The sequence below is a fragment of the Prionailurus viverrinus genome, chromosome D1 (genome assembly GCF_022837055.1).
Source record: "Prionailurus viverrinus isolate Anna chromosome D1, UM_Priviv_1.0, whole genome shotgun sequence".
Lineage (NCBI taxonomy): Eukaryota > Metazoa > Chordata > Mammalia > Carnivora > Felidae > Prionailurus > Prionailurus viverrinus.
The window spans coordinates 9,985,729-9,997,291 of record NC_062570.1 but is presented as its reverse complement, the minus strand read 5'-3'; the positions used below and the strand labels follow the sequence as shown (position 1 = coordinate 9,997,291).

Here is an 11,563-nt window from a genome sequence, read left to right as displayed (position 1 = left end):
ATTTTAATATAAATCCAGGATCAGTCATTCGCTTCCGTCCCTCCCGCTTCTGTTGTCCGCGCAGGAAAAAAACGGGACAGGAACCGACTGTTTGGTTTCTTCTACCTCCTACTTTCTGTCCCCCGATCCTGATCCCTCAGTGCTGAAGTGCACACACTTTTTGTCTAAGACTGAGCTTTTCTCCTAGTGAAGCAAGAGGCACCTTTCCCACCTGGGGTGTTTCAAAGTGGGGGTGGGGGGATCCCCACCCAGCTGGCCTCTGGGGGCAGCTGCAGGTTGACGGATTAGGGTGACTCTTGGTCAGGCGTGAGGGCACGGATTACCACCCGGGGCGATGAATTATAACCCACTCAAACTGCCTTAAGTCACAGATTCTGAAAGCTTAGGTCTATTCAAACCCGAAAGGGTAAGGAAACAGCACACTTCGGCCGGCGTCTCCTGCCGCCAGTATCCCGGGACACTGGGACATCTAGCTCAGTCATCTCTTCTTGAAACCTATTTTCTACTTAGCAGAGGCAAATGCCATCCCGAGGGGGGGAAGGACGATACCTCCGGCGACCTCCCTGTCTCACCTGTGTTCCTGCAGCTGCTGTTCCAAGCTCCGTGGGGCTTCCTTACAATAAAGCTGACAGGTGTTCTGGGCTTTGGACAGAAGGCTGGGCTTCTGGAAGAGCAGAAAAAGAATTAGGAGCACGACACTATGATGTCACCTAGGATGCAGTGACCACACGGTACGCTTGCCCGGAGTTGCCCAGAGGACGAAGTCAACCGTGTCCTCCAGAATCTGCGCAGGGTAATAAGGGCACAGACACTTCCTCCCTGAGACCCGGGGCGGGGAGCTGTGCGGCCCAGTGGCCCTGCACCAGCAGGCCTGTGTGGTGTCCGCTTGACCAGTGTGGCTTTTCCATTTTATGAGTCCTCGAGAACTGTAAGGGTCGTGGAGATTTAAAACTGAAAAGGTTGAGTTAAATGTTGACAGCCAAGATCTTAGTGCCTGCTGAATAAACCGGGGTCTTTGTGTATCAATTTTAAAGATTTTCAGGCATTAATGCACAGAATTGATACTAAAATTTGTTGGCTTGAGATTTCTATTACTCACTACGATGCATAACATTAGGAGCAAAGAAACCGGGTTTCTGACTCCTACCAGTGGCCTGATTTTTGCCTGGAGCCTGAGGACAAATCCTTTTCTGCTGTCAATACAAGCACGAGGCTAAGTCTGAACACGTTTGTAGAAACTACAGATTCAGAGTCCATCTACCAGCCTATAGACAATACAGCATCTCCCCTGAAAAGTCACCAAGCAAAAAAGTTTCTGCTGTGCTGCAAAGCAGATTCTGGGCGAGCATAGTGAGCGGCAGTAACAAGGGGAACGTCGCACCTGGAGTCTGTGCTGTAGGTACTGGGCCTCCAGGCTTTGCCGTGGGGACAGCTGAGGACGCACACTGCTGGGGACAGTGGAGACCGTTTTCTGCTGCTGAGAAACTTCCTCCTGAGGAGCAAGGGGGATGGAAATATTTTCAATTCTCCATGTGGGAGAAAGTTTTAGTTCTGTGTTTAAGCACCTTGGCAAATGTCCGACAGGAACTCCAACTCTGTCAGACTTAATACCTAACGTTTTTTATGTAACTAGTAGGCTGAAGGTCAATCACTTGGCAAAAAAAGGTATCCACGTATCATCTGTAGTAGACGATTACCCAGTCAGTACTGTGGCGAAGGCGCCTGACAGCAACAGGCCAGTACATTCATGTGGCTATTAAATGCTGTAATACCGGTGATGCACCGAAAACAGGCGCAAACTAAAATTTATTGGGTAAACAGCAATATTTTTTGGTATTTTTAGCATAAATAATCCACTTAAAATATTTAATGAGGTGACATCAAAAGTAATGGCATGGGAGCCTGAGTGGTTCAGTCAGTTGAAGCGTTGGACTCTTGGTTTTGGCTGAGGTCATGATCTCAGGGTTCTTGAGTTCGAGCCCCACATCAGCCTCTGGGCTGACAGTGCAGAGCCTGCCTCGGATTCTCTCTCCCTCTCTCTCTGCCCTTCCCCTGCTCTCTCACACACACATTCTCTCTCTCTGTCTCAAAATAAATAAACTTAAAAAAAAAAAGCAATGGCCAGAAACTTCACATTCATGTGAGTTACTGTTTTTGTGTGTAGGCGTGGGGGAGGGGAGCTCAAGGGACACTGTAAGAAGTCGTTCATATAACATCTGCCATATGAACCAAACATAGCTTGAGACTCTCTACACCTCCTTAGGGCAGTCGTCACCTGGGCCAGCGGGGGTGGGTCTAGCCTGTCAGTGGCAGGTGGCAGCAACAAGGAAAGGTTCTGGGCTGTGAGTTCTCCAAAACGACCTGTTTGCTCCGGGACTGGAATCGATCTTCTAAATGAAACGACACACCCTTCAGGACACACTCCTGCCTCATCCTCATAGAGCCCCCGTGGGAGGGGCCCGGGGCACCCACCTGAGGGCAAGCGCCAGCAAGGTCCTGGAGCTGGGGTGCCGCTGGGGCCAAGTCCTGGTCTGCCTCTGGCCCTAGCTGTTCATACAGCAGCTGCACTTTGTTCAACTCTAGGATTCCTTTGGTTCTAGCCAGATTCTGAAGATGTTGTCTAAATGCCACAATTCCTGAAAGAAAGAACGATGACCAGACATTGAAATACAACACAAGGCCTTCCGGTGACGAGACATGTGAAACCAACGTAGCCACAAACCCCCTCAAGTCCTGCCACAGGAGAGTTTTATGAGCCCCAGTCACCTTGGGTGAGGGAGGTATCCGACGCCCTGCGGCCCTCTCTGAAGCTCACTGGTGACCTGTTGTGAGCCTCTCGCTTCTGGGAACTCAAAGCCTGCATGGCTGGGTTGGCAGGTCTCAGGCTGATGAAGGGAGAGGTCATGCGTGGGGACGGCTGATTGGCTAACATGATGTCCTTAAGGGAAGGGTTGTCCTCCAGAAAGTTCAGGTCCCTCTGAACAGACCCCATCTCATACTCAGAGTCCACACTGTCAAGGGAGGGGTTGTCACTCATGGAGAAAATTTTCCCTTTAAGAGAAAAAAAAGAAAAAAAAAGACCAAACCAAAAGATATATGGCCAGCAGCAAACAGCGCCTTCTTTGAACATGGAATACAAAGCACAACTAGCTTGAGTTTGCACAGCTCCAACATTCTTAGTCTCCAATCTCCACCCAAAACACTCTTCCAGAAACTTTTTCCATGTCAATTTAATCAGCTTCGAATTTAGTGGGGTGTGTGCCCGTAAGATCTCTGACACCCCAGAGAGGCCAGAGTCCTTGATGGATTGCACCGCGCTCACGTGAATCTCGGCAGCTGGGGACCGGCTCAGACGTATTTCACTTGACTCTTTGCGGCTGCTGACCAGGCCTAATCCTACAGCCCGCTGAGCCTGCTCCGTAAAGGACTAAGGCGTAGGCAGCATCCTGAGTGGTGGGGTCACTGCGACTTCTTGGGAGACGAGCAGGGTTCGGGCTGGGAAGACTCACCCGGCGCCTACTGATAGCCTACCTGAACCAGGCACCACGACCAGCTGATTGGTCACTTCTGACAGAGTGTGCCGTCTCTGCCCACCGCGCGTGGACTGGAACGCGTCGAAGGCCTGGCTGGGGTCTTCCTCAGCCTCCCCCTCCGTCTCCAGCCCCTCATCGATAGACGTCTCCATCATGTTGCTGGGCAACGACTGGCACCCCTTCCTCACGAGGACAGGAGGCACAGGGTCCAGCAGGCAGCCATTAACCTAAATGTCGGCGTGACAAGAAACTATCAGTTGCTGCTCTGCTGAGACGTCAAAAACAAAAAGACAAAAAAACAAAACAAAAAAACCCAACGAACCACACAGGAAAAAAATGGCAAGACTTGGGGCACTAGAAATTAAGTAAAATATTAAAAATGCACAGATCTGCTGCTCATGACAACATGTATGTGAGGAGTTAGGGCAAGTCAGCTGCAGAGCTCAGAGACAGAAGCCCTTTATGGCCCGAACCGGCACTACCCTCCAGGTTTCTGTTAGTCATCATTATTACAATCAACAGTTTTTTTAGTGGCTTCCAAATGAGCACGGGTATATTAGCTTGAGGCCTACCAGTTATTATTATTTTTTTTTAAATAAGGGAAACGATGAGGAGGAGCAAGAGATAAAAAACAAGAAACCTGCATGGCTCACAGCTAAGAAAAAAAGAGTAGTCATTGCCATTCTTTTAATTGTCAACCACAAAAAATTCTGGAAGGTTCTAGATATACTTTTATGTTCATAATTTAAGTACCTGCCCATTTGATTTAGTCTTTAATTGGTTCTCTGTGCCTGGGGAGTGGAAAAAAGAATTCTTTAAAGACAGACTGATACCACAAAAAGGATCGAGGAAAAAAAGTGCAATGGCAAACAGCCCAAGTCTTCCCTTATAGAATAACAAATGACTCAGAGCCCCGAAATTCCAGCAGAGGTTAATGAGCACCAGGGCAGCAAATTCTCTCTCCTCCAGCAATGCACACAGCATCTAGAGCTTGTACCCCACGGGGGTGAGCTCGGCACAGCCCCGGAGCGAGCGAGAACTTGGCCCTCCTTGGCAGCCCGGCAAACCACCTAGGGCAGGCGGAACCAGCAGACAGAGGGGACTTGGGGTTGCCAGCTTTCCTGGCGGTAAAAGTCCCAGTGAGGAGGTAATTATTTACTTCATTACTGTAACTACTCCCCTGTGGAAATCAATCCGTTTTCCCCTCTGAATAGCTGCTCAGGAACAGCCAGTCACAAGCCGCTGAGTTCTAAGCGCTGCCTGCACCTGGAACACACTGGGCAGAGCTATTGTTTCCTTTGGAAGCCCGAGCAGCTCATGTATGTGAGAGGTGACGTGGGACATCCCAGTGCCAGACACAGGAAAAACTTTCCTCTTATGGCAACCAATCTGAAGCCACTGCAAGGCCCTTTATTTGGAGAGGGAGACTGTGGGTGACTCAGATCTTTGTTTGCTTGGGGGAAGGGACAGTTATTCCACAAAAACTGCTCTGGGGCCATAGCCGTTACTTGGACAAGGTGGCTAATGCATGACAGGGTTTTAAAGCGACAAGTGGTCATTTAAAAGGAAGAGTGGTAGATGCATTCTTCCTACACTAAGACCAATCTTCTCCACAAGGCACCAGCAAACAAAAAACTCTGACACCTGGCCAGTGACTCTTTAAGCTCCCTTTGGCCCTTCCCTAGGTAAGTGTTCCCTTTTTTTTTTTTTGACACACTCAGGTGTTTCCTTGTAGGAAAGAATGGCTCTTTGGGAACTTACACTCATACCTCGACGTTCCTTAACTATCTACGAATACAGTTTTCTAAAAATAGCCAAGGATGATTTAGAAATGAAGAAAGCAACAGAGAAAAGACTTATTAAGTAAACATCTACTGAGCATCTTTACACTTACAGAAACCTGTCAAAATTTTATCAGATCTTTCTTGCAGTATAGCCTTGCAACCAGGTTGGTTTTTTTCCTTAAGAGAGAAAAGTCATCTTTTCAGGAGCACTCAAAAGACCTTGCAGTTCCCCTAAATTTATGTTCTTTTCTTAAATTGTCTGCTTATAAATTATCTCCTTACCTAGACTACAACAGGAATGATATCTTTCATTTAACAACATTTCTTAATTCAATTTCATCCTGGAAAATAATGGCCTGGTTCTGATTTTTCAGATGCTGTTTGATGATGACCAATCAGAAAGCACTGTCAGGAGAGGGGGGGAGGGCACTCACACATAGTTCCTAGGTGTGAAACACCTTCAGCTAGAAGTTCATTTTCTGAAACGGGTGATAATCACACCATCCTTGCCTGCCAATTTACCAGGGGTCTGATACAACAAATTCAGCCCTAGGACCCTGTGACTGAAATAGTGGGCTGATCTACCTAGGTGACCTAAGCTACTAGAAGTAAGATTTTTTTGCACTAGGAAATAACCTAGGCTAACGGAAAATTTTAGGACTCCGAAATACATGAGTGAAATGGACATTTTCCAATACACTGTTTTTGTCTTTCCTTAAAGCACAACGGATCACATCTAGTGAGAGACCACACTGCAACAGGCAGTACTCATGTAGGAGTCAAACTCTCAGAAACTCTACCACTAACTGGTAACACCCAAGTCCAGCACAACACACGATTCTAGCACAAAAGACTGGCAGACTGTTATGTACTGAATGTTTGTGTCTCAACTGCCCCCCACCCCATACCCGTGGGCCAGATTCACATATGGAAGCCCTGACCTCCACTGAGGTGCTATCTGCAGGTGTAATCTCTAGGGCGGTCCTAAGGGTGGGGCCCTGACCTGGTGGCATTGGCGTCCTTATGAGGAAAGATACCAGAAAGCTCCCATGTGCGAGCTCTTGCTTGCACACTCTCTCTCCCCCCATGTGAGCACAGAGGACTGGCCATGGGAGGACAGAGAGAGAAGGTGGCCTTCTGTAAGAGACTGGAAATAAAATTGGTCAGAACCTTGGTCTTCAACTTCCAGCCTCCAGAACTGTGCGAAAATATATTTCTGTTGTCTAAGCACCCCCGGCCTGGGGTATTTTGTTATGATGGCCTGGGCAGACAGGAGACCAGTGCACAATAGTAGCCAGTGGACCTGGAGGCTGACAATGTGTCTTGTCTCACGTGCATCATCAGTGCCAGGACAGCTGGGCGCATACTGAGGTGCAGGCTCAAACTTCAGCTCTGTCACTTATCGGCATGTTGTTCAACTTCTGTAAAGCTCAATTTTTCTCATGTGTAAGACGGCTGTTTGGGGGGGGATGAACTAAAATATTCTATCTGTTGTTATGATTTCCCGACCAAAAGAGAATACTTTATAACAATAAAAATTTTAAAAGCATGAGAACAGAACTGTACCATTTTCTTTGAAAATATTTTTTACCATCTTGAAGCAAATTAAACAAATAACCAAGTGAGGAAGAAAGAACTGGATAACCCGTTCTAGAAACTTATCCTAAGGAAATAATCAGAGGTATAGTCAAAGATTTAGACACAAGGATATTCACCTGAAGCACATTTGAGGATACAAAACAAATGAAAGCACCTGATGTCCAAAAATAGTAAATAAGGGTACATCTAATACAGTATATTAGGCCAGTGTTATGTTTTCAGATTGCATGATATGGGAAAAATGTTCATGATGTTATATTATGTAAAAACAAGATACAAAATTACATATAACAATATAATTTTGTTTTAACAAGTCTACCTACTATGACACCCTCCACTCACCCATCCGCCCATCTGTGATCCACTCTTAGAGAAGATGCTAGAATATGCCTATCTTTGGGTAGTGGGATCGTGAATAATTTTTTTCTTTATCCCTCTGTGAATTTTCCATGTATGATTCTGACTGGTTTTATTTTTTCACTTATAAATCAAAAGTTCAAGTTCAGAACTTAAAAGGTAATCGTCTTACAGAGCCTTAGAGGCATGTCCTTTTCAGACCTCAACAGAGTAAACAGACGTGGGACACTTGCATTTTCCAAGTGTGGCTACCCAGTTATGACGGAGCCTGGGAAATCCTTTTATTATAATGTCTAATACAATGTTAAAAGTGACTAAAACGCACGCACGTGTGTGTGTGTGTGTGTGTAAAACTCATTATTCCCATATAGAAAGGAAATGAAAACACTAACTCAGAAAGGTATTTGCACTCCTGCGTTCACAGAACCACTATTCACCAAAGCCAAGATTGGCAACAACCTAAGTGTCCATCAATGGATGAATGGACAAAGAAGTCATATACGTATGTATCTATATACCCCTAATAATAATAATGAAGTATTATTCAGCCATGAGAAACCAAGGAGACCCTACCACTTAACACTATGGATGGACCTTGAAGGCATTATAGTAGGTGAAATAAGTCAGAGCAAGACAATGCTATATGATCTCACTTAGATGTGGAATTGAAAAAAACCAAAAGAACAAAACCATACTCACAGAAACAGAGATAAGACTTGTGGTTACCAGAGGCGGAGGGGGGATGGGGGCTTGGAGGAGGAGGGCCAAAAGGCACAAACTTGCAGCTGTAAGGTAAGTAGCAGAGGTGTGGTGCACAGCACAATGGCCACAGCTAATACTGCTGTAGGATAGACAGGAAAGTTTTAAGAGAGTATAAATCCTAAGAGTTCTCATGAAAAGGAGTTTTTTCTATTTTTTCTTTTCTTTTTGTTGCATCTGTATGAGAAGAGGGATGTCAGCTGACCCTACTGCGGCGATCGTTTACCAACACATGTAAATCAACCATCGTGTATACACCTTAAGCTTACACAGTGATGCAGGCCTATTCGTTCCCAATAAAACCGGAAAGAAATGGATTCTTTTCAAAGAAACCCTTAAAAGAAAAAGATGGCCCCACAAGGTTTGTGCACCTGCCCCTCGATGGTCTCTGTGTCATCTGGGGCTCTCAGCTACTGCTCGGAGTTGGGTGACTGTCTCAAAAAGGGGGTGTTTTTTGCAGGAGCCCCAAACCAATGTTTCAGTGCAGACTCCCTAAGGGACTTTACTGACACTTTTAAAGACTTCTGGGAGAAAGGGAGAGGTGAAATCTCTGTGATGGACAGTATCTGCCAGCAACTGTGAGCAGAAATGAATGAACAATACATGCATTTATGAAGCATCTTTTAGAAGACAAAAAACGGGCGGCCCAGCGAATGAGTAGGAAGTAACAGGAACCACAAAGGAGCCACAGCTCTGACAGCTTTGTGTGTGTGCACTTACTGATGGGCCACCAAAAAAGAGGTCCTAGGGAGGGAAGAGGGCACAAGCGTTTTTGCTGACATAAACGAAATGGTCCACAAAGAAGAGCAGGGGGTGTCTCTGGCCTGGCTAAGTGCCAGGGTAGCACTGCTCTTCCTACGAATGCAAATACACCATCTAGCTACTGTCTTTATCTTTCACGAAATCATTCATTTCCTGTCTGTTTCCTAGTTACGGGAACAATCACAAGCTTTAAAAATAGCTTGCCCTATATACCACAGCAGACAGTGCCCAATCTGTGTTTCAGGCCCGATGCCCTCACAGATAAGCTTTTAGCAGGCTGCATGTTAATTTTTTCAAGGGAATTAGATCTTACAAATAAGTGAATTATGTTGTCCCAATTTATGGCTAAATTTCTAGGTGAGAACACAGAAGCTGATGAGGTTATTGGACATTCTAGGCAATCACCGGCAGAGAAAATAGACTGTCCGCAGGAAGTGGCCTCGTCCTCAGAGACAGGGACTGTAACTCACAGTCAGCAGCTAACACCTGCTCGCGCAGCCTCGCCTCAAGCTGCCTCGTCTATGGTTTAGCTTAGACACGTGATCTAACTTCTGAATCGGCTCTACCTCCAGAGATCCTGGTTTCTGAAAATGGCACTTACCCTCCCAATCACCTAGGCTCAAAATACTGTTATGAGTCTGGACATCTTTTTCCTGGACCATAATACTCTATCAATTTTAGCTGCACAACCTCATTCATACCATCCCCTCTTCTATAGTTCCTTGAGCGCTAACAGTCCTGGCCTTCAACATGTCCTCTCTGGACACCTGCTCTAAGCTTCCACTGTCCCTGTCCCCATCAAATGCAGGCTATGTACCTTCCAGGATGATTTCTGAAGCACAATATGGATTTGGCCTAGAGAAAAAGCCTACATTCTTGGGCTTGACATTCAAAGCTAAGCTACTGGTCCTTATTTCGTACAACTCCCCTTCACATGTGCTTTTCCTCACACACACACACTGAGCTACTGCTCTTTTATGCACCTAAGCTTTCCTGACATTTGCTGGCTCAGACTCTTCCCTCCACCCAGATGCCATCCACCCCTATTCCATCCCATCCCTCAATTCCCAGCTCTGACAGTTAACCTGGACTGTCCTGGTCAAACTAGCTAAAAGCAACCCCCCCTAACTTTTTCCAGTTGTGCAGCATTTTGATTTAGGTATCTAAGGGAACAATTACATTCTATCGATGTATTCAGCACCTGGTACCTTGTCTTTAGCTATGCATCGTGTCTCTTCTGCTAGACTATGAACATGGAGGCAGAATTCATGTGAGTTATCTTTTCATTAACTCAAGAGGCTTAAAAGATAGGAAACAGATAATACCGAGTATTTACAGTATGCTCACAATCTCATACACATTATCTCAATTAATCCTCACAAGAGTCTCACAAGAATTGGTGTTCTCATTTTATGAAGAACAGAGGTTCAAAGAAGTTAGTCACCCTGCCTAAGTTCACACGGCTAGGAAAATACCGAGTCTACTCAGAACATACTCCAACACCTATGTTCCAAGATCTGCCCATTAATACGATCCTCTGGACATCACTTGATGCTCAGTATATAAAACGCAGATTAGAAGTGAAATAAGGGGCGCCTGGGTGGCTCAGCTGGTTAAGCATCTGACTCTTGGTTTTGGCTCAGGTCATGATCTTGTGGTTAAGGAGTTCAAGCCCCACACTGGGCTCTGCACTGACAGTGTAGAGGCTGCTTGGGATTCTCTCTCTCCTCTCCCTCTCTGCCCCTGCTGTGTTCTCTCTCTCTTAGAATAAACTTAAAAAAAAAAAAAAGTTAAGTAAGCATCCATCAAATGACAGAAGCTGTCATCTTCTATATATTAAAAGCCAACTTCATTCAGCACACAAGGATAAACATACCTCATTTAAACATATTCAAACAAGACAAAGAAAATGCTGGTCCAAAAAAGGTGGCCCATTATTTTGCAGCTACAGCGCATGCAACAGAAAAGAGGTAATAATAACACAGACGGAAGCTCAACACAGTAATTATATTTCTGTTTTCAGAATTACAATTTGTAAAAAAAAAAAAAAAAAAAAAAAAAAAAAATCCCATACCTATGAGTGATCTAGAAACCTGAAGAGGGAAGGGACTGCTTAAGGAAAGAGAAAGAAGGATTTTGGAAAGTACGTATAAGGTCTGACAAGTTACGCAACAGCCGTAACAGTAAGACCGCAATGAGAGCCAAGTTCGGCCTAGATATTTTTCTCCCATTTCTGCAAAAAAACAACACTCCTGAGTGACTTGAGGAAATGACAAAGGTCACCAAAGCCAAAGTACAACACTCGGGGATGAAACTGAAGTCCCGGTCCAACTGCGAGCTCAGAGTCTCTCAAACACGTTCGTACCTTTGGTGTGTCAACACATTCCTCTTCCATAAAGGCTGCTTCTGCCTGACAGCTGGACGCTGGGAATGAAAAGGCCTCCACGTTGGATGCGGGAGGGAGGAGGGCAGACCGCATCAGCCGCACGTTTGGGGAGTGCACGGTCACCGGGAGCCCCACAGTTTGGGCCTGAAAATATGGCAAGAGCAGTTTGGGAACATTAATACCTTCTATACAAATATACAAGATTCTTGGAATAAGATAACTCTTCCTGGTACAACGAAAGAATAAGTAGTTGGAACCCCAGAAAAAATGTGATGAAACGTGTACGTGGTACAGGTACTGATTTGAAGCAGTCTCAGGAATTGTTCTACACATTTCATTCCTGTTCCACAGGGAGGTGCCTATCACACAGATGACAAGGAAGC

General features: G+C 45.6%; 1 protein-coding gene across 3 annotated transcripts in view; it reads right to left on the bottom strand.

Annotated features, from left to right (window-relative positions):
* Positions 1-11,563, bottom strand: part of SIK2 (salt inducible kinase 2) — a 159,473-nt gene that overhangs the window by 5,790 nt on the left and 142,120 nt on the right. For all 3 annotated transcript variants that reach the window (XM_047877793.1, XM_047877792.1, XM_047877794.1), the window contains exons 9-14: positions 11,160-11,324; positions 3,532-3,760; positions 2,767-3,051; positions 2,473-2,636; positions 1,382-1,492; positions 573-664 (exon numbers count right to left, since the gene is read on the bottom strand). In XM_047877793.1, the coding sequence (XP_047733749.1) occupies positions 573-664; positions 1,382-1,492; positions 2,473-2,636; positions 2,767-3,051; positions 3,532-3,760; positions 11,160-11,324 (1,046 nt within the window). The remainder of the gene's footprint in view (positions 1-572; positions 665-1,381; positions 1,493-2,472; positions 2,637-2,766; positions 3,052-3,531; positions 3,761-11,159; positions 11,325-11,563) is intronic.